This window comes from Zalophus californianus, chromosome 9 (assembly GCF_009762305.2).
Source record: "Zalophus californianus isolate mZalCal1 chromosome 9, mZalCal1.pri.v2, whole genome shotgun sequence".
Lineage (NCBI taxonomy): Eukaryota > Metazoa > Chordata > Mammalia > Carnivora > Otariidae > Zalophus > Zalophus californianus.
In genome coordinates, this window is record NC_045603.1 from 96,624,050 (window position 1) to 96,649,692 (window position 25,643).

A 25,643-nucleotide genomic window follows, 5' to 3' on the forward strand; every position below is an offset into this window, starting at 1 on the left:
TTGAGGTTTGTTCTTTCTCTTGCCACTCCAAAGGAGTTTGGGTTTTTCTTGCTCCTCCTGGCCTATAAAGTTCTTCCCAGGGTATTTTGTAGCAAGTTGAGTCTTGAGCATCACCTCCCACTGGACCCCGAAGATCCAGGAGGAGCTTCGGTCTGTGACCAGGCTTCCAATGGATTCGCCAAAGCAGCTTTACCCAACCTGGGCCCTGGGGTCATCTCAGATGCCCAGTGAAGAGAATTCCCAGGAAGGCTCGGGTAAGCCAGATGGTACCCTTTCTGATGACAGGGGGTTCGAGAGCGAAGAGGTTGCCCTCCTTCTTATATTGACTTCAGTCTTCCAGGCAGGAGGGCCAAGGTTGTGTAGGTCTCCCCAGTGAAGAAACACGGAGGGCAGGGGGGAAATTGGGAAAGGGGTGTTGAGAGCTGCATCGTTTACTTCCTATGTTCAGGAACACTTAAAAATGTTTTCAGTTCTGTTTCTGGGGAAGAGCAATTGGGATTCTCCTAGGTCGTGGCTCAAAATGTCTGCCTATCAGCAATACATGTCAGGAATGTGAAAAGGAACAAAATACAAGAAACCTAAACTCTTAATTTAACCTAAAGTTTTTCTTAATCTCACCAGCATTTTCTGGATTGGTTTTCCAGTTAAATTTACCCTTTAGGAATGTTAAGCAGGGAGATGGCTTTTCAGAGGAAATTGAAAAAAGGGGAACACTTAAAGCCAGTGAATGTGCTCTATAATGTAAATTAGTAGGACAGACTCTGGAGGGCTTTCTGAGGAACAGTGCTCCAGAAATATTGCCAATTAGGTCCTCTCCTGGCTTCTTCCCATCGCAGAACCCAACCCCAGGCTTGGCCACAGAGAACCACTCAATGGATTTGAAACCTTATTGCTGGGACTAATGGGTGGGGCTGGATGGTGGTGGGTGGCTTTGAGCCAGTCCTCACTGGGCAGCTAGAAAGCTGGGTGGGAAGCTTGCTGATATTTTCTATTCCGTCAGCATCTTCTCCCCCTGCCTCTCCCCAGTCCAGACCTACCTCCCCCCATCTTTGAGGAAAGAACCTGGGTGGATGTATACAAAGGGAAAATTAACAAAGAGAGGGTGTCTGTATAATCCGAACTCAGCTTTCCCTGCCTTAGTACCTGATGATTCCCAACTAGGGATCTTTACATGTGCGCAAGTCCCTGGAAGTCAAATGGATCCTGACTCTTTTACTTAGTGCTTTCACACACGGGCAAAATGAATGTAAACTGCTTTATATGAGTCTTGAGAGTGTACGGGTTATGCATAAGGGTTTGGATCAAAGAGGCAAGTGAGTGGCTGATTTTGGAGTTTGAGTGGAGAGATTTTGTACCACGGAAAGGTTGGGTATAAGTGAAGAGGGTAACAGTCAGTTCAGCTTCTTAGTTCTGTTTAAGGAGAGACGGTTGTATCTGGGGTTTCCTTGTCTATTTCACGGACCTTTACCCCCCTAACCCCACTCCCCCCGCCAAGAAAGTTTAAGAGATTTATAAGTGTTATCAAGTTGAACTGCTGAAAGTTGTTTACTGATTTTTGATTTGCGTAAATGCTTTGTTGTGTGTCTCTTCCCCCCTTCTATTACAAATTAACACAAGTGAAAATAGGAAAACTGCACGTTTTTCCAGGTGGAATCACATGTTTTTCCAGTTGGAATACTAACATTTAGGTACCTTTTGACCCTGTGGAGGGAAAAATGTCTAACCTTCAGAACTACCAATAACAGGAAAAGCGGGAACAATTTTTTCAAGAACTGTTTCCCATCATAGTGGATGATTCTTTTCTTTCTTTCTTTCTTTTTTTTTTTAGGGCTTTATTTTTAGAGAGAGAGCACAAGAGGGAGGAGGAGCAGAGGGAGAGGGACAGACTCCACCCTGAGCGCAGAGCATGACAGGGGGCTCGGTCTCAGGATGCTGAGATCATGAGATAAAGACCTGAGCTGAGATCCATTTGGCTGCTAAACTGACTGAGCCACCCAGGTGCCCCCATCATAACGGATTCTTTTTAGGATTTTATTCATTTGACAGAGCACAAGCAGGGAGAGCAGCAGGCTCCCCGCTGAGCAGGGAGCCCGATATGGGGCTCAATCCCAACACCCTGGGATCATGACCTGAGCCAAAGGCAGGCGCTGAACCGATGGAGCCACCCAGGTGTCCCATCATAGTGGATTCTTAAGCATATTCTCAAACGTACTGTCTCACCACATGCAACATGTTAGGTTAGCAGAGTAGGTAATGTGCTCGCTATGTGTGATCTTCCATGCTGAAGTAACTCCCGTTGTCCATTGTCAACCTGCTTAAGAGCAGACCTACGTGGAGCATGAGACAAGTGACTTCTGGATGATGCAATGCACTCTAATGGATCTTAACTTTTCTCTTTTCTTACAGCTGCCTCTCAAACTATCTCCGAAGTATTAACAAAGAATCTTGGTAAATTGACTCTCGACTCTAGTATCAAACTCCCTTCCCCTCTACCAGAATATCCATCCCAGCAGCAGGGCAGAGAGAAGAAACCACAGGGGCTGGTTGAGCGCATCCTTAGCAGCAGCAGCAGGAGGAGGACTGGAGTAAGGACTTTGTTAACTGCTCGGAAAGAAAGGATGGCAAGGATGATTCGAATGATTCAGTACCAGCGCTACCTCAGCCCGGGGCCCCAGGTAGGTTCATGGGATCTGGGCAGACAGCGCTGCCCCACCAGGGCGCTCAACAGCCACTAGGAATGATAGGCAGCAGTCAGTCAATCATACTGATGAGCGCAGGGTGTGAGTAACACTTGTGTTTTTAAGATTCTCCAACTTTTTACGGTAGATGTAATGTAATAATAATGTTAGTAATCCAACCTTTTTGATAGTTTTCAATAAATATATTTTTTTCTTCCCATAAAGCTTCAAAAAGATCTACAGCAGAAGGAAGCTGAGGAGGTAAAAGATTTTCTCAAACTATACATGTGGGTGGCTGTCTGGTTTCTATTTTTTGGTTTTTGTTTTTGAGAGGAGGAAAGGGGAATTTGATTTTGAATCTCTGGGAACTCTGGAGAAATCAGTTCATGTTTGTAATTTTTAGTTTTATTTTTTTAGAGCAGTTTTAGATTAATGGCAAAATTGAGTGGAAAGTTGAGCGTTCCCATATACCTCCTGAATACACAGTGTCCTCCACTATGAACATTCCATGCCAGTGATAAATTCATACAGTTGAACCTACACTGACACGTTCTCACCTCAAGTCTATTGTTTACATTAGGGTTAACTCTTGGCGGTATATTTGTACTTTTTCAAGTCCTGTCAGAAACATGGTCATGACGATACTCTAGTAAGGGCAAACAACCTTGAGTACTGGGTCCAGAAGAAGTTACATTTAAGGCATTCAGAGAATGACACTGGGATATATTTTACTGGTTGACAATCAGATGTTACCATCACAAAATGACCCACAATCTGATATTCTTTGGTACCCATACATTTCAATCCTGCCTCCTCTTTGCCCTCCAAAATGTATTCCAAAGGCTATTCTAGGGGTGCCTGGGTGGCTCAGTTGGTGAAGCATCCGACTTGATCTCAGCTTGACCTCAGTGGTGAATTCAAGCCCTGAGTTGGCATGGAGCACAACTTAAAAGGTTATAATAACCAAGCCTAGATTTGAGGGTGGAGGCTTGGTTACATCTCATCATGGTGCAATGAATCCATTTTATTTAAATTATTAATGCAATTAATCCATTTCACTTTTTTTCAGGGTGAATCAAGAGTAGAAAGATTTAGATGTCGCTGTCATTATTGCCTTTATCATAAAGATCTTTCTGAGGAAACCAGCATGGAGAATAATTGTGACATAGAGCCAATGTAAACATAAACTTTATTCTTGTATGGTTTCTTCTTAACTAGTGATTTTAGGATCACTTTGCAGCAGCTTGGGAAAGCTGCTCTATGTTAGGGCAAACTATAATATTTTGGTAATCTATGATATTATAAAGTCTTTTGTATCTTTTCTACCTTCATACCAATAATTTGTGAGGAATCCTGTAGTTTGCATTTGAATGACTTCAGTATATGTCCACCTTTTGATTTGACCTAAGAAAGCACTAATAGGTTTTGAGTGTTGCCTGTGTGTTTGAGAGGCCTGAAGTCATTAAGACAAGACCTAACCTCAAAAATTGGAAGCCAAGTAACTTGTGCAGGAGTACACAGAAAACTTTGGGTGGTTTGGTTTAGAGCATGATTAGGGCAGATGTATATGCTAGATTTTGTGGTTTTCAAAAATGGTAATAAAATTTTTTTGTGCTATTTCAATTTTCAGTAGCAAATGTGTGTGTAGAGGATCTTATTAAAATTGACTTATTTGAATACCTCTTAAAGAGTCTTGTTCTTTTCTTAACTTGTTTTTACTTGTGTATTCAGTGAACAAGAGTTCTTATCCTCATGACATTGCTAGAATGTAAACTTCTGGCATTTTAATGTGTGATATTGTCCTACTGGAAAGGCACTTGATACATCTGGGTAAGGTTAGAAAGCAAGGACACAGATACCGGGGTGCCTGGGTGGCTCAGTCGGTTAAGCGTCTGCCTTTGGATTGGATCGTGATCCCAGGGTCCTGGGACTGAGTCCCGCATCGGGCTCCCTGCTCAGTGGGGAGCCTGCTTCTCCCTCTACCTTAACCCCTACTGGTGATCTCTCTCTCAAATCTTTTTTTAAAAAACACAAATACTTGTACATACCACCTTCTGGAAGAGCTCTCGAAAACTGGGAGGAAGATAGAGGTAGAGCATGTGTTCAAAGTGTTTTGTTCACTCACAAGAACGGTATGGAAAGAAGCAACTGGAGACCTGGGTGAAGAACTAAATCCCATGCTGATGAGTACACAGGTATGGAATGATCTGTTAGTCTTCAGAATGGGGTGGAGGCAGAAACAGCATGAACTTGGGAGGACTGGCTGCAACAAATGGCAAGCGCAACAGTGATGTTAGGGAGGGATATTAAATAATAGCCTCTGCTCACTACCAAAGTAGGTCTTCAGAGGTTATTCTACTTAGAACTAGTCTAGCTGTCCTAGTCTACCAACATGGATAAGTGCGGGCAGGCTTGAAGTTTTGTTAAGCTTGCAACAAAACTAGGAGGCATGTATTAGTATTTTTCATGGAAAACCTATTCAAGTGGGTGATGTGAGAGGGAAGTCACTTTCTGCACCGAAGCACATATACCCTATAGCTCTTCCATCTTCCCACTTGAGTTCCTTTCTCAGGTGGGACTGACGTTGGATTTCCTCCCTGATTGCATTATAGGAGAGCTGTCAGTTTCTGTTTTTGTTGCCTTTATTTTACATTTTTATTTTTCAAGATTTTATTTTTAGGGGCGCCTGAGTGGCTCAGTGAAGCATCTGCCTCAGGCTCAGTTCATGATCCTGAAGGCCTGGGATGGAGCCCTGCCCTGTATTGGGCCCCCTGCTCTGCAGGGAGTTGGCTTCTCCCTCTCCCTCTGCTGCTCCCCCTGGTTGTGCTTTCTCTGTCAAAAATACAGAATCTAAAAAACAACTTTTTTAAAAAGATTTTAGTTCACAGCACAAGTAGGCAGAGTGGCAGTGAGAGGGAGAGGGAGAATCAGGTTCCCCGCGGAGCAAGGAGCTTAACGTGGGACTCCGTCCCAGGACCCTGGGATCATGACCTAAAGCCAAAGGCAGATGCTTAACTGAGCCACCCAGGTGCCCCTTAAAGCATATATTTTTTATTTTTAACTCTAAGAAATTTTGAACAAAATTCCCATGAATAGACCAATAAGTATGTATACATCTCAGATATTAGCCATGCTTAACACTTTTTTTTGCTTAGTCAATTACCTTTTTTTCCTTTTTAACATATATATGTACTATTTGTCTCAGGGGTACAGGTATGTGATTCCTCAGTCTTACACAAATCACAGTGCTCACCATAGCACATACCCTCCCCAATGTCCATCACCCAGCCACCCCATCCCTCCCACCCCCCTCCACTCCAGCAACCCTCAGTTTCCTTCCTGAGTCTCTTATAGTTTGTCTTCCTCTCTGGTTTTGTTTTCGTTTTTCCCTCCATTTCCCTATGATCCTCTGCCTTGTTTCTCAAATTCCACACATCAGTGAGATCATATAATTGTCTTTCTCTGATTGACTTATTTTGCTTAGCATAACACCCTCTAGTTCCATCCACGTGGTTGCAAATGGCAAGATCTCATTCCTTTTGAGGGCTGCATAATATTCCAGTGTGTGTGTGTGTGTGTGTGTGTGTGTGTGTGTGTGTGTGTGTGTGTGTGTGTGTGTGTGTACACCACATCTTTATCCATTCATCTGTTGATGGACATCTAGGCTCTTTCCGTAGTTTGGCTCTTGTGGATATTGCAACGCTATAAGTGTTGGAGTGCAACTGCCCCTTCAGATCACTACATTTGTATCTTTGGGCTAAATACACAGTGCAATTGCTGGGTCATAGGGTAGATCTATTTTCAACTTTTTGAGGAACCTCCATACTGTTAGAGTGGCTGCACCAGCTTGCATTCCCACATGCTTAACACTTTTTACTGAGATATTTGGAAGTAAACTAAAGATGTTATAATCCTTCATCCTCAAATATTTTGTATTTTGAATATGAATGTTCTCTTAAATGACAATCAAGATTTATAAAGGAATTGTATAATTTGCCTATTTCTATTCAGCCTTCTGTATCCTCTTGTGTGACTCTTTGATGCAGCAAAGATTTAGGTTTTTTGTCTAATGCAATCTAAAAATAATTCAGTGGGTGATTTTTATCTCATTTTATGCCAGCTATATTTGTGTATGTGTGTAGTTCTTCAGGAATTTAGGAGAATTCAAATTTTCTCTCTAGTGATTACCCATAAAACTTAAACCTCCTTAATAGTCTTATTTTTTCTTTTTTTTTAAAGTATTTATTTGACAGATTTTATTTATTTGATAAATAAAGATTTATTTATTATAAGAGACACAGTGAGAGAGGGAACACAAGCAGGGGGAGTGGGAGAGGGAGAAGCAGGCTTCCTGCGGAGCAAGGAGCCTGATGAGGGCCTCGATCCTAGGACCCTGGGATCATGACCTGAGCTAAAGGCAGATGCTTACGACTAAGCCACCCAGGCACCCCAATACCTTTTACTTTCATTAGTACCTATTTTTCTTTTTTTTTTTTTTAAGATTTTATTTATTCACGAGAGACAGAGAGAGAGAGAGAGGCAGAGGGAGAAGCAGTCTCCCAAGGAGCAGGGAGCCCGATGTGGGACTCGATCTCAGGACTCTGGGATAATGACCTGAGCCAAAGGCAGATGCAGACGCCTAACCATCTGAGCCACCCAGGCGCCCAGTACCTATTTTTCTATGTGAACAGTGATTATTACATTTTTCCCTTCCCTCATCCTTCAGTCTTATCCACCTCTTAATTTGCATTTGAGTCAGTTATCTCTTGGTGTTCAGCTTTGTCGCACTAAACTCGAGTTTGCATAGGAACCAACTATTCTCCTATCTTGTCCCGTCTTCCCCTCAACTTTATGTCATTTCTACGTCATTAGATTCCCACTGCTTGTTCTGTTACTCCTATCTGCTCACTTTTTTAAAGTCCTTTTTCCTCCAGTTATGTATATGTAATGCTCATTGTTAACTCTTTTCCGTAGTTAATCCAGTTACTCCTGACTTGATTTGTTTGTTCTCTAGAGCTTTCTTCAGAAAGGACTCAGAATGCCGAGTTCTTTCATATCTAAAACTTTTTTTCTTCAAATCTAAAACTTTTTTTCTTCAAAGACTTCTCGTCTCACTCTTGCTCATGGATATTGAGAGCATTGTTCTGTTGTAAATGCTGAGTGTCAATGAGAGCCAAGGCCAGCTTGCTCCCCGCCACCCCGCCTCCCCGCCCTCACCCCCAAAGCCTTAAGTGTCTCTTTTTGCCTCACTGTTCAAAAGGGTCTTTTATCTTTGAAGATAGCTCCTCAAATAGCCCTCTGTTTGGACCATTCTGGATCATTTCCTCTTGAACATGGTGTATTCTTTCGGTTTCATTTAGTATCTTTGAGTGCTTTCTTCAGAATGGTTCCGTTCCATTGCTTTTGTTTTCTCTGGGCAGTCCAATGATGTGTATTTTGGATTGCCTTTGCTTGTCTTTATATTTTTTTCTAGAATCTTTTAAAAATTATTTCCACTTAATTTTCTTTGTTATTCTATTTTCTATCTTCTATTTATAGGCATACCTTGGAGTTATTGTGAGTTTGGTTCCAGACCACTGCAATAAAGCCAGTATCACAACAAAGTGAGTCAAATAAATGTTTTGGTTTCCCATTGCATATAAAAGTTAGGTTTACACTATACTATAGTTTATTAAATGTACAAAAGCATTATGTCTATAAATGTAGATGCCCTAATTAAATACTTTATTGCTAAAAATATTAACTACCCTTTGAGTTTTCAGCCAGTGGTAATCTTTTTACTGGCGGATGGTCTGGCCTCTGATGTTGATGGCTGCTGACTGATTAGGGAGGTGGTTGCTTAAGGTGCGGAGGCTGGGCAGGTTCCTGAGACAACAGTGAAGTTTGCTTCCTCGATTCCTTTCAAGAACAATTTATTTTTTTTTAAGATTTTATTTATCCATTTGACAGAGAGAGAGAGACACAGCGAGAGAGGGAACACAAGCAGGGGGAGTGGGAGAGGGAGAAGCAGGCTTCCCGCGGAGCAGGGAGCCCAATGCGGGGCTCGATCCCAGGACCCAGGGATCATGACCTGAGCCAAAGGCAGACACTCAATGACTGAGCCACCCAGGTGCCCCTCCTTTGAAGAACAATTTCTGTGTAGTGTGCATCTATGCTGTTTGATAGCATTTTACCCACAGTAGAACTTCTTTCAGAATTGGAGTCTCCTCCTCTCCAACCTGCCGCTGCTTTATCAACGAAGTTAATGTGATATTCTAAATCCTTGGTCATTTCAACAGTCTTCACAGCATCTTCAGTAGGAGTAGGTTCCATCTCAAGAAGCCACTTTCTTTGCTCTTCCCGTTAGAAGAAACTCTCATGATCCTGAAGTTGCAGCAATTCAGGCACATCTTAAGTCTCCACATCTGATTCTAGCTCTCTTGCTGTTTCAACCACATCTACAGTCACTTTCTCTCCTGAAGTCTTGAATTCCTCAATCCTCCAATGAGGGCTGGAATCAACTTCTTCCAAACTTCTGTTAATATTGATATTTTGACCTCTTAACCCTGAATAACATGTTCTTAATGGCGTCAAGAATAGCGAATTCCGGGCCCCTGGGTGGCTCAGTCGTTAAGCGTCCGCCTTCAGCTCAGGTCATGATCCCAGGGTTCTGGGATCGAGTCCCACATCGGGCTCCCTGCTCAGTGGGGAGTCTGCTCCCTCTTCCTCCCTCTGCCTCCCCCTCCCCCTGCTTGTGCTCTCTCACTTTTCTCTTTGTCAAATAAATAAAATCTTTTAAAAAGGGGGAAGAATAGTGAATCTTTTCCAGAAAGTATTCAATTTGTTTTGTCCAGATCTATCAGAAAATTCGCTATCAATGACAGCTGTAGACTTAAAAGGTATTTCTTAGTAAGATTCAAAAGTCTTAAGAAATTACTCCTTGCGGGGCACCTGGGTGGCTCAGTCGTTAAGCCTCTGCCTTCGGCTCAGGTCATGATCCCAGGGTCCTGGGATCGAGCCCGCTCTGCGGGAAGCCGGCTTCTCTCTCTCCCACTCCCCCTGCTTGTGTTCTCTCTCTCACCGTGTCTTTCTCTGTCAGGTAAATAAATAAAATCTTTAAAAAAAAAAAAGAAATTACTCCTTGCTCCATGGGCTGCAGAATGGATGTTGTATTAGCAGGCATGAAAACAGTATGAATTGCAATGGACATCTCCATCAAAGCTCTTGGGTGACCAGGTGCATTGTCAGTGAGCAGTCATATTTGGAAAGGAATCTTTTCTGAGCAGTAGGTCTCAACAGTGGGCTTACTATTCAGTAAACCATGTCATAAACAAATGTGCTGTCCTGCAGGCTTTGCTGTTCCACTTACAGACCACAGGCAGAGTACATTTAGCATAATTCTTAAGGGCCCTAGAATTTTCAGAATGGTGAATGAGCACTGGCTTCAGCTTCAAGTCACCAGCTGCATTAGCCCCTGACATTAGCCTGTCTTGGAAGCTCTGAAGCCAGGCCTGACTTCTCACCAGCTATGAAAGTCCTGGATCTTCCAGTAGAGACCTGTTTCATCTACTTTAAAAAATATGTAGTTTGCAAATACTTTTCCTCACTCTAGTTTGTTTTTTTCATCCTCTTAACAAGGTTTTTCATGAAGCAATAGTTCTTAATGAAATCCAATTTATAGATTTTTCCTTTTATGGATCCTGCTTTTAGTGTCACCTCTTAAGAACTCTGCCTTGGGCTTTCAATTGTGTTCGCAGCCGCCGCCGCGCCACCGTCGCTCGCTAACGCCAGCGCCGCCTCTAGCTCGCCGAGCTCCAGCCCAAGGAGAAGAGGGGTAAGTAAGGGAGTTTCTGTACCATGGCTCGTACAAAGCGGACTGCCCGCAAATCGACCGGTGGTAGAGCACCGAGGAAGCAACTGGCTACAAAAGCCGCTCGCAAGAGTGTGCCCTCTACTGGAGGGGTGAAGAAACCTCATCGTTACAAGCCTGGTACTGTGGCCCTCCGTGAAATTAGACGTTATCAGAAGTCCACCGAACTTCTGATCTGCAAACTTCCTTTCCAGCGTCTGTTGCGAGAAATTGCTCAGGACTTCAAAACAGATCTGCGCTTCCAGAGCGCGGCTATTGGTGTTTTGCAGGAAGCAAGCGAGGCCTATCTGGTTGGCCTCTTTGAAGGCACCAACCTGTGTGCTATCCATGACAAACGTGTCACAATTATGCCAAAAGACATCCAGCTAGCACGCCGCATACGTGGAGAACGTGCTTAAGAATCCACTATGATGGAAAACATTTCATTCTTTAAAAAAAAAAATTTCTCTTCTTCCTGTTATTGGTAATTCTGAACGTTAGATATTTTTTTTCCATGGGGTCAGAAGGTACCTAAGTATATGATTGCAAGTGGAAAAATAGGGGACAGAAATCAGGTATTGGCAGGTTTTCCATTGTCATTTGTGCGTGAATTTTTAATATAAATGCAGGAACATAAAGCATTAATGCAAGTCAAAATGTTTCAGTGAACATGTTTCAGCAGTTCCATTTTATAACAATTATAAATAAACCTGTTAAATTTTTCTGGACAATGCCAGCATTTGGATTTTTTTAAAACAAGTAAATTTCTTATTGACAGCAACTAAATGGTGTTTGTAGCATTTTTATCATACAGTAGATCCATCCATTCGCTGTACTTTTCTGAGTTGTCCTACATGCAAGTACATGTTTTTTTAAAATTTTATTGTTATGTTAATCACCATACATCATTAGTTTTTGATGTAGTGTTCCATGATTCATTGTTTGTGCATAACACCCAGTGCTCCACGCAGAACGTGCCCTCTTTAATACCCATCACCAGGCTAACCCATCCCCCCAACCCCCTCCCCTCTAGAAACCTCAGTTTGTTTTTCAGCGTCCATCATCTCTCATGGTTCATCTCCCCCTCCGACTTACTCCCCTTCATTCTTCCCCTCCTGCTATCTTCTTCCTCTTTTTTTTTCTTAACATATATTGCATTATTTGTTTCAGAAGTACTGATCTGTGATTCAACAGTCTTGTACAATTCACAGCGCTCACCATAGCACATACCCTCCCCAATGTCTGTCACCCAGCCACCCCATCCCTCCCACCCCCCACCACTCCAGCAACCCTCAGTTTGTTTCCCGAGGTTAAAAATTCCTCATATCAGTGAGGTCATATGATACATGTCTTTCTCTGATTGACTTATTTCACTCAGCATAACACCCTCCAGTTCCATCCATGTCGTTGCAAATGGCAAGATCTCATTCCTTTTTATGGCTGCATAATATTCCATTGTGTATATATACCACATCTTTATCCATTCATCTGTCGATGGACATCTTGGCTCTTTCCACAGTTTGGCTATTGTGGACATTGCTGCTATAAACATTGGGGTGCACATACCCCTTCAGATCCCTACATTTGTATCTTTGGGGTAAATACCCAGTAGTGCAATTGCTGGATCGTATGGTAGCTCTATTTTCAACTGTTTGAGGAACCTCCATACTGTTTTCCAGAGTGGTTGCACCAGCTTGCATTCCCACCAACAGTGAAGGAGGGTTCCCCTTTCTCCACATCCCCGCCAACATCTGTCGTTTCCTGACTTGTTAATTCTAGCCATTCCGACTGGTGTGAGGTGGTATCTCACTGAGGTTTTGATTTGGATTTCCCTGATGCCGAGCGATGTTAAGCACTTTTTCATGTGTCTGTTGGCCATTTGGATGTCTTCTTTGGAAAAATGTCTGTTCATGTCTTCTGCCCATTTCTTGACTGGATTATTTGTTCTTTGGGTGTGGAGTTTGATAAGTTCTTTATAGATTTTGGATGCTAGCCCTTTATCTGATATGTCATTTGCAAATATTTTCTCCCATTCTGTCGGTTGTCTTTTGGTTTTGTGGACTGTTTCTTTTGCTGTGCAAAAGCTTTTTATCTTGATGAAACCCCAATAGTTCATTTCTGCCCTTGCTTCCCTTGCCTTTGGCAATGTTTCTAGGAAGAAGTTGCTGCGGCTGAGGTTGAAGAGGTTGCTACCTGTGTTCTCCTTTAGGATTTTGATGGACTCCTGTCTCCTTTCAACCATTTGGAGTCTATTTTTGTGTGTGGTGTAAGGAAATGGTCCAGTTTCATTCTTCTGCATGTGGCTGTCCAATTTTCCCAACACCATTTGTTGAAGAGACTGTCTATTCCATTGGACATTCTTTCCTGCTTTGTCAAAGATTAGTTGACCATAGAGTTGAGGGTCCATTTTTGGGCTCTCTATTCTGTTCCATTGATCTATGTGTCTGTTTTTGTGCCAGTACCATACTGTCTTGATGATGACAGCTTTGTAATACAGCTGGAAGTCTGGAATTGTGATGCCGCCAGCTTTGCTTTGCTTTTTCAATATTCCTCTGGCTATTCAGGGTCTCTTCTGGTTCCATACAAATTTTAGGATTATTTGTTTCATTTCTTTGAAAAAAGTGGATGGTATTTTGATGGGGATTGCATTGAATGTGTAGATTGCTCTAGGTAGCATTGACATCTTCACAATGTTTGTTCTTCCAATCCATGAGCATGGAACGTTTTTCCATTTCTTTGTGTCTTCCTCAATTTCTTTCATGAGTATTTTATAGTTTTCTGAGTACAGATCCTTTGCCTCTTCGGTTAAATTTATTCCTAGGTATCTTATGGTTTTGGGTGCAATTGTAAATGGGATCGACTCCTTGATTTGTCTCTCTGTCTTGTTATTGGTGTATAGGAATGCCACTGATTTCTGTGCATTGATTTTATATCCTGCTACTTTACTGAATTCCTGTATGAGTTCTAGCAGTTTTGGGGTGGAGTCTTTTGGGTTTTCCACATACAGTATCATATCATCTGCAGAGTGAGAATTTGACTTCTTTGCCGATTTTGGATGCCTTTGATTTCTTTTTGTTGTCTGATTGCTGTGGCTAGGACTTCTAATACTATGTTGAATAGCAGTGGTGAGAGTGGACATCCCTGCCGCGTTCCTAACCTTAGGGGAAAAGCTCTCAGCCTTTCCCCATTGAGAATGATATTCGCTGTAGGTTTTTCATAGATGGCTTTTTTGATATTGAGGTATGTACCCTCTATCCCTATACTCTGAAGAGTTTTGATCAAGAAAGGATGCTGTACTTTGTCAAATGCTTTTTCTGTATCTATTGAGAGGATCATATGACTCTTGTTCTTTCTTTTGTTAATGTATTGTATCACGTTGATTGATTTGCAGATGTTGAACCAACCTTGCAACCCAGGGATAAATCCCACTTGATCATGGTGAATAATCCTTTTAATGTACCGTTGGATCCTATTGGCTAGTATTTTGGTGAGAATTTTTGCATCCATGTTCATCAAGGATATTGGTCTGTAATTCTCCTTTTTGATGGGGTCTTTGTCTGGTTTGGGGATCAAGGTAATGGTGGCCTCATAAAATGAGTTTGGAAGGTTTCCTTCCATTTCTATTTTTTGGAACAGTTTCAGGAGAATAGGTATTAATTCTTCTTTAAATGTTTGATAGAATTCCCCTCGGAAGCCATCTGGCCCTGGGCTTTTGTTTCTTGGGAGATTTTTGATGACTGCTTCAATTTCCTTAGTGCTTATAGGTCTGTTCAGGTTTTCTATTTCTTCCTGGTTCAGTTTTGGTAGTTGATACATCTCTAGGAATGCACCCATTTCTTCCAGGTTATCTAATTTGCTGGCATAGAGTTGCTCATAATATGTTCTTATAATTGTTTGTATTTCTTTGGTGTTGGTTGTGATCTCTCCTCTTTCATTCATGATTTTGTTGATTTGGGTCATTTCTCTTTTCCTTTTGATAAGTCTGGCCAGGGGTTTATCAATCTTGTTAATTCTTTCAAAGAACCAGCTCCTAGTTTCGTTGATCTGTTCTACTGTTCTTTTGGTTTCTAGTTTCATTGATTTCTGCTCTGATCTTTATTATTTCTCTTCTCCTGCTGGGTTTAGGCTTTCTTTGCTGTTCTTTCTCCAGCTCCTTTAGGTGTAGGGTTAGGTTGTGTATTTGAGAACTTTCTTGTTTCTTGAGAAAGGCTTGTATTGCTATATACTTTCCTCTCAGGACTGCCTTTGCTGTATCCCAAAGATTTTGAACAGTTGTGTTTTCATTTTCATTGGTTTCCATGAATTTTTTAAATTCTTCTTTAATTTCCTGGTTGACCCATTCATTCTTCAGTAGGATGCTCTTTAGCCTCCATGTATTTGAGTTCTTTCCGACCTTCCTCTTGTGATTGAGTTCTAGTTTCAAAGCACTGTGGTCCGAAAATATGCAAGGAATAATCCCAATCTTTTGGTATCGGTTGAGACCTGATTTGTGACCTAGGATGTGATCAATTCTGGAGAATGTTCCATGGGCACTGGAGAAGAATGTGTATTCCGTTGCTTTGGGATGGAATGTTCTGAATATGTCTGTGAAATCCATTTGGTTCAGTGTTTCATTTAAAGTCTTTATTTCCTTGTTAATCTTTTGCTTAGATGATCTGTCCATTTCAGTCAGGGGGGTGTTAAAGTCCTGCACTATTATTGTATTGTTGTCAATGTGTTTCTTTGCTTTTGTTATTAATTGCCTTATAAAAGTGGCTGCTCCCATGTTAGGGGAATAGATATTTACAATTGTTAGATCTTCTTGTTGGATAGACCCTTTAAGTAAGATATAGTGTCCTTCTTCATCTCTTATTACAGTCTTTGTTTTAAAATCTAATTTGTCTGATATAAGAATTGCCACCCCAGCTTTCTTTTGGTGTCCATTAGCATGGTAAATGGTTTTCCACCCCCTCACTTTCAATGTGGGGGTGTCTTTGGGTCTAAAATGAGTCTCTTGCAGACAGCATATCGATGGGTCTTGTTTTTTAATCCAGTCTGATAGCCTGTGTCTTTTGATTGGGGCATTTAGTCTATTTACATTCAGGGTCACTATTGAAAGATAGGAATTTAGTGCCATTGTATTGCCTGTAAGGTGACTGTGACTGTATATTGTCTGTGTTCCTTTCTGATCTATGCTGCTTTTAGGCTCTCTCTTTGCTTAGAGGACCCCTTTCAATATTTCTTTTAGGGCTGGTTTCGTGTTTGCAAATTCCTTTAGTTTTTGTTTGTCCTGGAAGCTTTTTACCTCTCCTTCTATTTTCAATGACAGCCTTGCTGGATATAGTATTCTTGGCTGCATATTTTTCTCGTTTGGTGCTCTAAAGATCTCATGCCAGTCCTTTCTGGCCTGCCAGGTCTCTGTGAATAGGTCTGTTGCCAATCTAATGTTTCTACCATTGTAGGTTACATACCTCTTCTCCCGAGCTGCTTTCAGGATTTTCTCTTTGTCTCTGAGACTCGTAAGTTTTACTATTAGATGTCAGGGTGTTGACCTATTTTTATTGATTTTGAGAGGGGTTCTCTGTGCCTCCTGGATTTTGATGCCTGTTTCCTTCCCCACATTAGGGAAGTTCTCTGCTATAATTTGCTCCAATATTCCTTCTGCCCCTCTCTCTCTTTCTTCTTCTTCTGGGATCCCAATTATTCTAATGTTGTTTCGTCTTATCATATCGCTTATCTCTCGAATTCTGCCCTCGTGATCCTGTAGTTGTTTATCTCTCTTTTTCTCAGCCTCTTTATTTTCCATCATTTGGTCTTCTATATCGCTGATTCTCTCTTCTGCCTCATTTATCCTAGCAGTTAGTGCCCCCATTTTTGATTGCACCTCATTAATAGCCTTTTTGATTTCGACTTGGTTAGATTTTAGTTCTTTTATTTCTCCAGAAAGTGTTTCTCTAATAACTTCCACGCTTTTTTCAAGCCCAGCTAGTATCTTTAAAGTCATGATTCTGAACTCTAGGTCTGACATCGTACTAATGTCAGTATTGAGTAGGTCCCTGGCAGACGGTACTACCTCTTGTTCTTTTTGCTGAGGTGATTTTTTTCGTCTTGTCATTTTGTCCAGAGCAGAACAGATAAATGAGAGAACAAAATGCTAACAGGTTAACAACGTCCCCAGCAAATATACTCTATACAAATCAGAAAAGACCTGAAACCAGGGGGAAAGAATGGGAAAGAAAGAAAAAAGAAAGAGAAAAAAAAAGAAAAAGATAAAAACAAACAAAAACAGAACAAAACAAAAAAAAACAGAATATGATCAAATATGATCAGGCTAGTGCATAGATCAGTGCCACACACTAGATTTTGGGTGTATTTTGGTCTGTTAGAAGAAAGTGCCTCCTAAAATTTTAAAGGAAGAAAAACTTATATATGTACAAAATAAGGGTTGATACAATGAAGGGATGGAAGATGACTGTAAAGATGAAACTTATAAAAGGTTTTATAAACAGAATTGATAAGAGGTTGTTTGAAAGAAGAAAGAAGAAGATTTCAAAAAAAGAAAAAAGAAAAAAATGGGAGAGACTGTGATTGGGCAGGAGACTAGAACAAAGCCATACACTAGTGATTTAGGGTATATTTTGATCTGTTAGAAGAAACTGTATATCAAAATTTTAAAGAGAGAAGAACTTATATATATATGCCAAAAATAAGGGTAACTACTATGAAGCGATAAAATATGACTCTAAAAATGAAAAATAAAAAATGTTTTTTTAAAAAAGGGATTGATAAGATGTTGGTTGAAAAAGGGAAAAAGAAAAATTCAAAAAAAAACAGTTAAAAAAATTAACTTTGAAAAACTATTGAATCATGGTAAAAAAAGTCATGAATTCTATGTGCAGTATTCCTCTAGCGCTGGAGTTCTCCCATTCTCCTTGATCAGTAAACTTGGTCTTGGCTTGCTGGATGTTCATGCTGATCTTGTGGGGGAGGGGACTGTTGCTGTGGTTCCCAAATGTCTTTGCCGGAGGCAGAATTGCCCCACCCTTGTTGGTCCGGGCTAAGCAAGCTGCTTGGGTTTGCTCTCAGGAGCTTTTGTTCCCTGCAAGCTCTCGGCACAGGTTTGGCGGACCAGGGTGAAAATGGTGGCCTCCCACTCTCTGCTCGGAGGAGCTGAGAACTCGGGGCCCCGCTCCTCAGTGCACCCCCAGAGAAAAGCAGTCACTCCCGTCTCCCCGGTCTCCGGCCGCACTGCGTGCTCACCCGGCCTGTGACCAAGCGTTTCTATCTCTGGCACCCCACCCCGTGTGGAGTCTCCAAACCTAGCAGATCCCTGCAGTGCACTCCCACACCGCTCCTCCTGGGGGAGGAAGGGGAGTCTCCCCGGCTCTGCCGCTTGTTGGGTCCCTGCTGGAGGAGCACTGGCCCAAGTGGGCCGCGGATCACAGTTTATGGCAACCCTGAGCTGCAAGCCCGCGCCTCGGCTCTGTCTCTGCAGCCGGCTTCCCCGCTCCGATACCTGAGAGCTCTGCCGCACTCAGGCACCCCCGGTCTTTCTGTGACCCCGAGGGTCCTGAGTCCACACTGTCCCACGAGGTTTCCACCCCCCGCTTAGCCACTGGAGCGATGTCCCTCAGCGGAGCCGACTTCTAAAAGTTCCGATTTTGTGCTCCGCGGCTCTATCACTTGCCAGAAGCGGCCCACGGAGGCCCCCTCCCCCGCCGTCTATCCTCCCGAATATCGCCTCGGATTCACTTCTCCGCACGCCCTACCTTCCAGTAAGTGGTCGCTTCTCTGTTCAGAGAGTTGTTGCTACTCTCTTCCTCGATCTCCTGTTGAGTTCGTAGGTGTTCAGAATGGTTTGACCCTATTCAGCTGAATTTCTGAGACCAGACAAAATCCAGGTCTCCTACTCCTCCGCCATCTTGCTCCGCCCCCGCAAGTACATGTTTTTAATGTTGTCTGTCTTCTGTGCTGTTCCTGTAAGTTTGCTATTAAAATACATTAAACTAAAAAGAAAGGAAGGAAGGAAGGAAGGAAGGAAGGAGGGAAGGAGGGAAGGAGGGAGGGAAGGAGGGAGGGAAGGAGGGAAGGAGGGAAGGAGGGAGGGAAGGAGGGAGGGAAGGAGGGAGGGAAGGAGGGAAGGAGGGAAGGAAGGAGGGAAGGAAGGAGGGAAGGAAGGAGGGAAGGAAGGAGGGAAGGAAGGAAGGAAGGAAGGAAGGAAGGAAGGAAGGAAGGAAGGAAGGAAGGAAGGAAGGAAAAGAAAGAAAAGAACTCTGCCTTGGGTGCCTGGGTGGGTGGCTCAGTCAGTTAAGTGACTCCCTTCAGCTCAGGTCATGATCTCGGGGTCCTGGGATCAGGCCCCACATTGGGCTCCCTGCTCAGTGGGGAGTCTGCTTCTCTCTTTCCCTCTGTGATCTCTGTCGCTCTCTCTCTCAAATAAATAAAAATCTTAAAAAAATAATATAGCACAAAAAAAGATAATATATTAAAAAAACAAACAAACAAAAGGAATTACCTGGACTTCAGAACAGAATTCAGTGCTCAGGATAGTGAATTCTGGAATCGTTTTCCTCTCCCTTGGTATAATACTTTTTTGTTTGTTTTAAGTTGTATTTATTTAAGTAATCTCTACACCTAATGTGGTTCTGGAACTCATGACCCCGAGATCAAGAGTCACATGCTCTACCAACTGAGCCAGCCAGGCACCACTCAGTATTCCACTTTTGAACTATTGTGGCTCATCTTCATTCCCTGATTTCTCTGTGAGTGAAAAAAAGTCTCATGTTTTGTTCATTTAGCTTATCTTCAAGAACTTAAGAGAAGATTTAAAAAATATCTACCCTAAGGGAACTTGGGAAAGATTTGGATATCCCACATTCATAAACACAAAACAGCAGTAACTCAAATCTCTCACTAGACCACACAAGATGCCACTCTTTTCTCAGAACATCAAAGAAAGAGAACACCACTGCTCAGATACTCCGGGTTCATCTTTGTGTTTCAGTAGTGCGCTCTGGACGACACTGTGTGAAAGAGGGCAAGAAGTACATGCTGAGCGGCGCTTTAATATAAGTCCTCAACTTTTATTGATGTAAGGCCCTTTCTGCTATTTTGGAGGTGTGGAGACCTGCTGGTGACAGGACTTCTAAAACAAATTTGTCTGGAGGACTATGGGCAAAGGCCATTTTTACTGGCTATAAGTGGTGTCTCTGAAACCAAGGGGACCACACAGCTCTTCTTAAAATTGAAGGTAAAAAAATAAAAATTAAAAAAATTAAAAATTGAAGGTATTTATGTTAGAGAAGAAACTGAATTCTATCTAGGCGAGACATGCTTATATGTGCAAAGCAAAGAACCCAGTGACTCCTGGTGGCAAACCGAACAAAACCAGAGTAATTTGGGGAAAGGGAACTTAATGCCCAAGCAAACAGTTGCATGGTTTGTGCCAAATTCCTGCCAAAGCCATTGGACGCAGAATCCATGGGAGGCTGTTCCCCTCAAGGATTTAAACGTTAAAAAGTAAGTACATAAGGCACAGTCAGTTAAGCAACTGCCTTTGGCTTGGGTCATGATCTCAGGGTCCTGGGATCGAACCCATAGGGGCTCCCTGCTCAGGGGAAGCCTGCTTCTCCCTCTGCCTGCCACGCCCCTCCCACCTCTGCTCATGCTCTCTCTCAAAAGTAAACAAAAACAATACCTATTCTAGGCCCATCTCCAGACCAATTAAATCTCAGTTTTCCAGGGCAGGGTTGAGGCAGGGCCTTCGGCTCAGGTCACAATCCCAGTATCCTGGGATTGAGCCCCGCATCGGGCTCCCTGCTCAGTGGGAAACCTGTTTCTCTCTCCCTCTCCCACTCCCCCTGCTGTGTTCCCTCTCTTGCTGTGTCTCTGTCAAAAAAATAAATAAAATCTTTAAAAGGAAGAAAGGAAGAATTTTTTTTTTTTTTACTCCCGGCTGATTCTAACCTGTTTCCCAAGTTGGTGACTACTGCTGTTGATTCTCTGCCAATATCTGTAAAGCCATTCCTACCTGAGGTTTCACGTCTGAATTTCGTTGTCAGGAAAGGTAAAGTGATTCTAGGGAAAACCTTGTATGTAGTTCGCATCTCTCAAATCCCCCAAACCTTATAATTTTTAAATTCTTTTTACTCCCAATCCCTCTCAAACTGAGAAGACAGAGTCACTATGATATTGAGGACACCACATACTAAAGCTCGGACAGATTATAAACCAGTAGTTCTCAACTGGGGCCATTCCCCTCCTCCCCTCCCCCCCCAAATTTGGCAATGTCTGGAGGCATTTTTTTTTTTTTTTTTTTTTTTTTAAAGATTTTATTTATTTATTTATTTGAGAGAGAGAGAGAGAGCATGAGAGGGGGGAGGGTCAGAGGGAGAAGCAGACTCCCCGCTGAGCAGGGAGCCTGATGTGGGACTCGATCCCGGGACCCCAGGATCATGACCTGAGCCGAAGGCAGTCGCTTAACCAACTGAGCCACCCAGGCGCCCCGTCTGGAGGCATTTTATTGGATGTCACAATTGAGGGAGTGCTACTGACATCTAGTGGGCAAAGGGGGTAAAGGCCGGGGATGCTGCTAAGCATCTGCCCCGCCAGAGGATAGCCCCCTAAAGCAAAGAATTAATCTGATATAAAATGTCAATAGTGTTGACCATATTTTCCAGTGTCCTCAAGTCCTGAATCTTTTAATCCTTCATGTTCCCTGGATAAATGAAGCCTAACACTTCCAGTACTCTATTTTTACACATTTAATACCATGATTAATTAGAAAATGAATAGATGATCACTGAGGATCAAATTAAGAGAGATAAGGGCAAAAATAAAATAGTATGTTTATGTTGAGGGAGGAAAGGATGGGGACATGGATGGATATTGGTATGCTGCTGAGCTCTTATATATCCAGAGTTGCTTTTACATATTTACTGTGAGTTTATGGTAGCAGAGAAATAAAAATCTCCTAAATAGCAGAGGAATAGGAATTATCACATTTGTATCCTGGTTTATTCACTTATTTGGAGAAAACAGAGTATGATTTCAGAAACCTTTAAAAAAAAAACTTAAGAGTGATGGAACCCAGCCCTGGGAAGGGCCTGGCATAGGCTTGGACCCTTCCTCCAAAGTCACAGAAGGAAGATGAGGTGATTTGATTGCCTTTCTTTTCAATCAGTGGCGCATTTCCACGATATGAATTCGAGTAGGGCAGCTGGATTATTCAGTGGGATATAATGAACTGAAACCACGCTGTGATAATTGACAACAAAAATATAAAGAGCTTGGATCGGCCAGCCACTCTCTCTCTCACACCAAGAGTTCTGAGTCTGGCTTCTCTAAATCCTGGGACCTCTGTGACAGTTTGGGAAAACCAAGCTTTGACTTCCTGTTCAACCTTAAGAATGCAGAGGCAGAGACCCCTGAGTTCCTCTGGGTTCCAATTTGAAAACCTGCACAGCAGGATTTAGGCGAGCCAAACGTCTGCCTTAAAGGCTCTACAGCAGCACTTCTCCAGTATGATTGTTCTCACAAATCCCCTTAGAATCTGCTAACACATGGATTCAATTGGTCTGATATTGGGTCTGCCTCCTGGTGATATTAATGCTGCTGATTGGTGGACCACTTTTTGGCTGGCCTAGAGAAAAAGGTTAGGGCCGGAAGGGGTCCTGCTGAGTCACTGTCTTTTTTTTTTTTTTTTTTTTTAGGATTATATTTACTTATTTATTTGACAGAGAGCTCAAGAGAGCACAAGCGGGGGAAGCAGCAGAGGGAGAGGGAGAAGCAGGCTCCCCACTGAGCAGGGAGCCCCATCCGGACTCGATTCCAGGACCCTGGGATCATGACCTGAGCTGAAGGCAGCTGCTTAACCAACTGAGCCACCCAGGCGTCCCGTCACCGTCTTGACAATAATTCAAAAGGTCTGGAGAACTCATTAAAAGGTGGCCTTCTGAGACCATTCTGCACTAGAGTATAGTGGGACTACACGGTGGGTCAAAGGGAGAGAAACCCACAGGTGAGAACTGGGCCTTATGCCCACCTACCAGGGAGAATACTCCATTACCCCTAGAACGTAATTGCGAAGTGTGATCTTTCTCTCCTTACATGGTGTTCAGGTCAATACACCGCTTCATCAATCTTGCCTTATCATCACTAAGTCTAGCACGATGGAAATGTTCACAATTCAAGGTATATAGAATTCTAACTAACGTAGAAGTCTTCTTTTTTCTTTTTTAAAGATTTTATTTGGCAGAGAGACACACAGCGAGAGAGGGAACACAAGCAGGGGGAGTGGGAGAGGGAGAAGCAGGCTTCCCGCCGAGCGGGGATCAGGGCTCGATCCCAGGATCCTGAGATCATGACCCGAGCGGAAGGCAGACGCTTAAAGACTGAGCCCCCCAGGTGCCCCTAGAAGTCTTATTTAAATATTTAGCCATTATTTTATGGGTTTCCTGTCCCAAACTGCCCTTAGCTGACTCAGATGCTGAAAAGTAAAATGGTTTAAGTCACCTGGGGACAGAGAGGAGAGAAGAATATGACAAATAGAATCTTGATAAAGTGCTTTGAAACTGTGATTTCCTTCAGGAATGTAAACTATAAATGTAAGTATATAAATAAATATAAAAATTAAGTTATAGCGGCCAGAACGGAGGGGTAGAGCAGTCCTCGGAGGCCCGGGGCGGGGGGGGGGGGGGTGTAGTTGGTCCCGGGGCCGCGCGAGGCACAGACGCCACCCGGGGCCTCCCGGAGGCCTCCCCGCGCCCACGCCCGGGCGCCCGGATAACCTCGCGCTTTGTTTCCGCAGGGCTCCGCCGCGGCTACTTTGTAGCGGGTTCGGGGGGGGGGGCGGGGTTCGGGGGGGGGGCGGGGTTCGGGGCCGGCCCGCCTGCGGCTGCGGGAGCCCGGCCCGGCCTGACCCGGGGACCGGCAGTCTGTCGCCAACGTGGGCGGGGCTGCAGCGGCCTGAGCTTTACGCGCAGGTTGAATACTACAGGTACAAGCCACAGAAGCTGGAATATTCTGATGCTGGTATTTTTACTGACTTATACCAATTCTACAGTTTACAGTACACACTAATGAGGTCAAATAGTCTTCCATAACTTGTAGCAGCCATGTGTCCAGCGCGCCCTTCACAGGCCTTAGCTGCAGGACAGTGCTGGTGGTGACCGGGCAGCATAGCAGGTGTTTTACCTTCATCTTGTCATTCAGTTCTGACAACTCTGAGGTCGGTACTATTCCCTTGTTTTACAGATGAGGCAACAAAGTGGTTAGGTACTGGCTCAAGGTCCCACCACATGTGTAGCCCTGAACAAGGATCCTCGTGTAACTTTCTGGCCATGTGACCTCTTGGAAAGTCACTTCTCTTGGCATTTAATGTTCAAGTGGAGCTGTAGTAATATTGAGACACATGAGGCCAATTTGGGCAGGGGAGACCACAGCAGAGCTATTAAGAATATAAGGTCTTCATAGTATTTAATTACATCAAACCTATGGAAGTTACCAAAATTTGGCACAAAGGGGGCATCTGTCAGCATGTTAGGTGTTTTTGATGAATGAGCATAATGAGCTGTGATGGGATTTGAAGGATGCAGGGGTGCTAGATTGTTAGAATATGAAAATCTTCGAGGTGATGGGGGAAGTTTTCATATGATAGGAAGAAATGAGACAGTGAAGCAAGATGAACAGAGCCTAGTATGTGCTAGTTGTTCATGCTGACCAGCCCTGAATGTCTGCAAATACCTCATTTTCCAGAAGTTTTCAATAAAGATTTAATATTCACCTTGCAGGGCGCCTGGGTGGCTCAGATGGTTGAGCATCTGCCTTCGGCTCAGGTCATGATCCCAGAGTCCTGGGATCGAGTCCCGCATCGGGCTCCCTGCTCCTTGGGAGCCTGTTTCTCCCTCTGCTTCTCTCTCTCTCTCTCTCCCTCTGTCTCTCATGAATAAATAAATAAATAAAATCTTTAAAAAAAAATTCACCTTGCAAAAAAAAAATTAAGTTATAGAAATATACCTGCATATTCGCTAATTCATTAAATTACCATGGGCAGGAGATTTTAGGTGCTGGGGAGACAGCGGTGGGAAAAAAAAGAGACAAATCCAGAGAGAAAGCTCTGTCCTATTAGAGCTTATGTTCTATCCGGGAGAGAGACAATAAACATAATAAGTAAAATATAGAGTATATGATGAATGCAGCATACAAAATAAAGTGGGGGAGGTGGATACGGATTGTTGACCAGAGTGTCTAGATAGAGTAAAGTTAGGGAAGGTCTCAAGTGACTTGAAGTAAAAGTCAGAAGAAGGTATGGATGGGAGGGATCATCAAGGGAATGGTATGTGCCAAGGCCCTGAAATGAGAGTGTGCTGGGAGAGCTTGTAAAGGAGCAAGGAGGCCAGCGTGGCTGGAATACAGTGAAGGAGGCGGAAGGAAATAGTTAAGGTCAGAGAGGGAACAGGCTCTGACGAGTAGATATGAATTCTCTATAGCAGTCCATAGGCTCCCCTATTTGCATTTAAAATTCCTTAGGAAGACACCAGTAGTCTAAAGGATATTATCTATTATTTTTCATTTATAGCCTCAGTGAGGGTTAATTAACAGTGATTTCCAAATATGATAGCACAGTTTTAATTTTTTCTGACTTGAAAGGGTGAGTTCAGAAAATCATAAGGCATACAGTTACTCAGAAGAAAGCTGTGGTGGAAGGATCTGGAATCATTGAGACAGATAGTGGCTAGGATTAGTTTCCCCAGAGGAGCCATCGGGGAATTTTTCTCTCTTCAATAATCATTAAGTATGCCTTTTCTGGAAGCAACTGGAACATCCCGAACACATTTGAATGGGTATTTGAAACCAGTTTGCACGGTATGCCAATGACCTATTAGAATTGATAGCTTGAGAATGTGAGATGTCCCCAGATTAGTCATCTTATCAACTACCCGCCTTCTTGAATTTTGAAAAATGAATGTTGGGACCAAGTTAGAGCGTTTTCTTGGTTTTTAGTTATTTGCTTGTTTGTTTTACTTTGGCTTCTTACTTTCTGAAGAACCACTTGTCCTGTTTTGTGTTGACCCCGTCAAAGATTTTGTTTGGTATAAAAACATAGAAAGTGACTTTGAAATTATTCCATTTGACTTAATATTCCTTAGCGTGAGGGA

At 42.9% G+C, this 25,643-nt stretch overlaps 2 protein-coding genes across 2 annotated transcripts; both read left to right on the forward strand.

Annotated features, from left to right (window-relative positions):
* The first annotated feature begins 169 nt into the window (after positions 1 to 169).
* LOC113921982 (developmental pluripotency-associated protein 3) lies at positions 170 to 3,879 on the forward strand. The gene is made up of 4 exons (XM_027593591.2): positions 170 to 254; positions 2,407 to 2,675; positions 2,904 to 2,939; positions 3,748 to 3,879. Exons 1-4 carry the CDS (start codon positions 170 to 172, stop codon positions 3,856 to 3,858), a joined length of 501 nt encoding a protein of 166 aa, XP_027449392.2. The 3' UTR covers positions 3,859 to 3,879.
* Positions 3,880 to 10,405: 6,526 nt separating this feature from the next.
* On the forward strand, positions 10,406 to 10,969 carry LOC113922846 (histone H3.3A-like). The gene has a single exon (XM_027595180.2). The coding sequence runs from the start codon at positions 10,515 to 10,517 to the stop codon at positions 10,923 to 10,925; it is 411 nt and encodes a 136-aa protein (XP_027450981.2). The 5' UTR covers positions 10,406 to 10,514; the 3' UTR covers positions 10,926 to 10,969.
* The last annotated feature ends 14,674 nt before the right edge of the window (positions 10,970 to 25,643 follow it).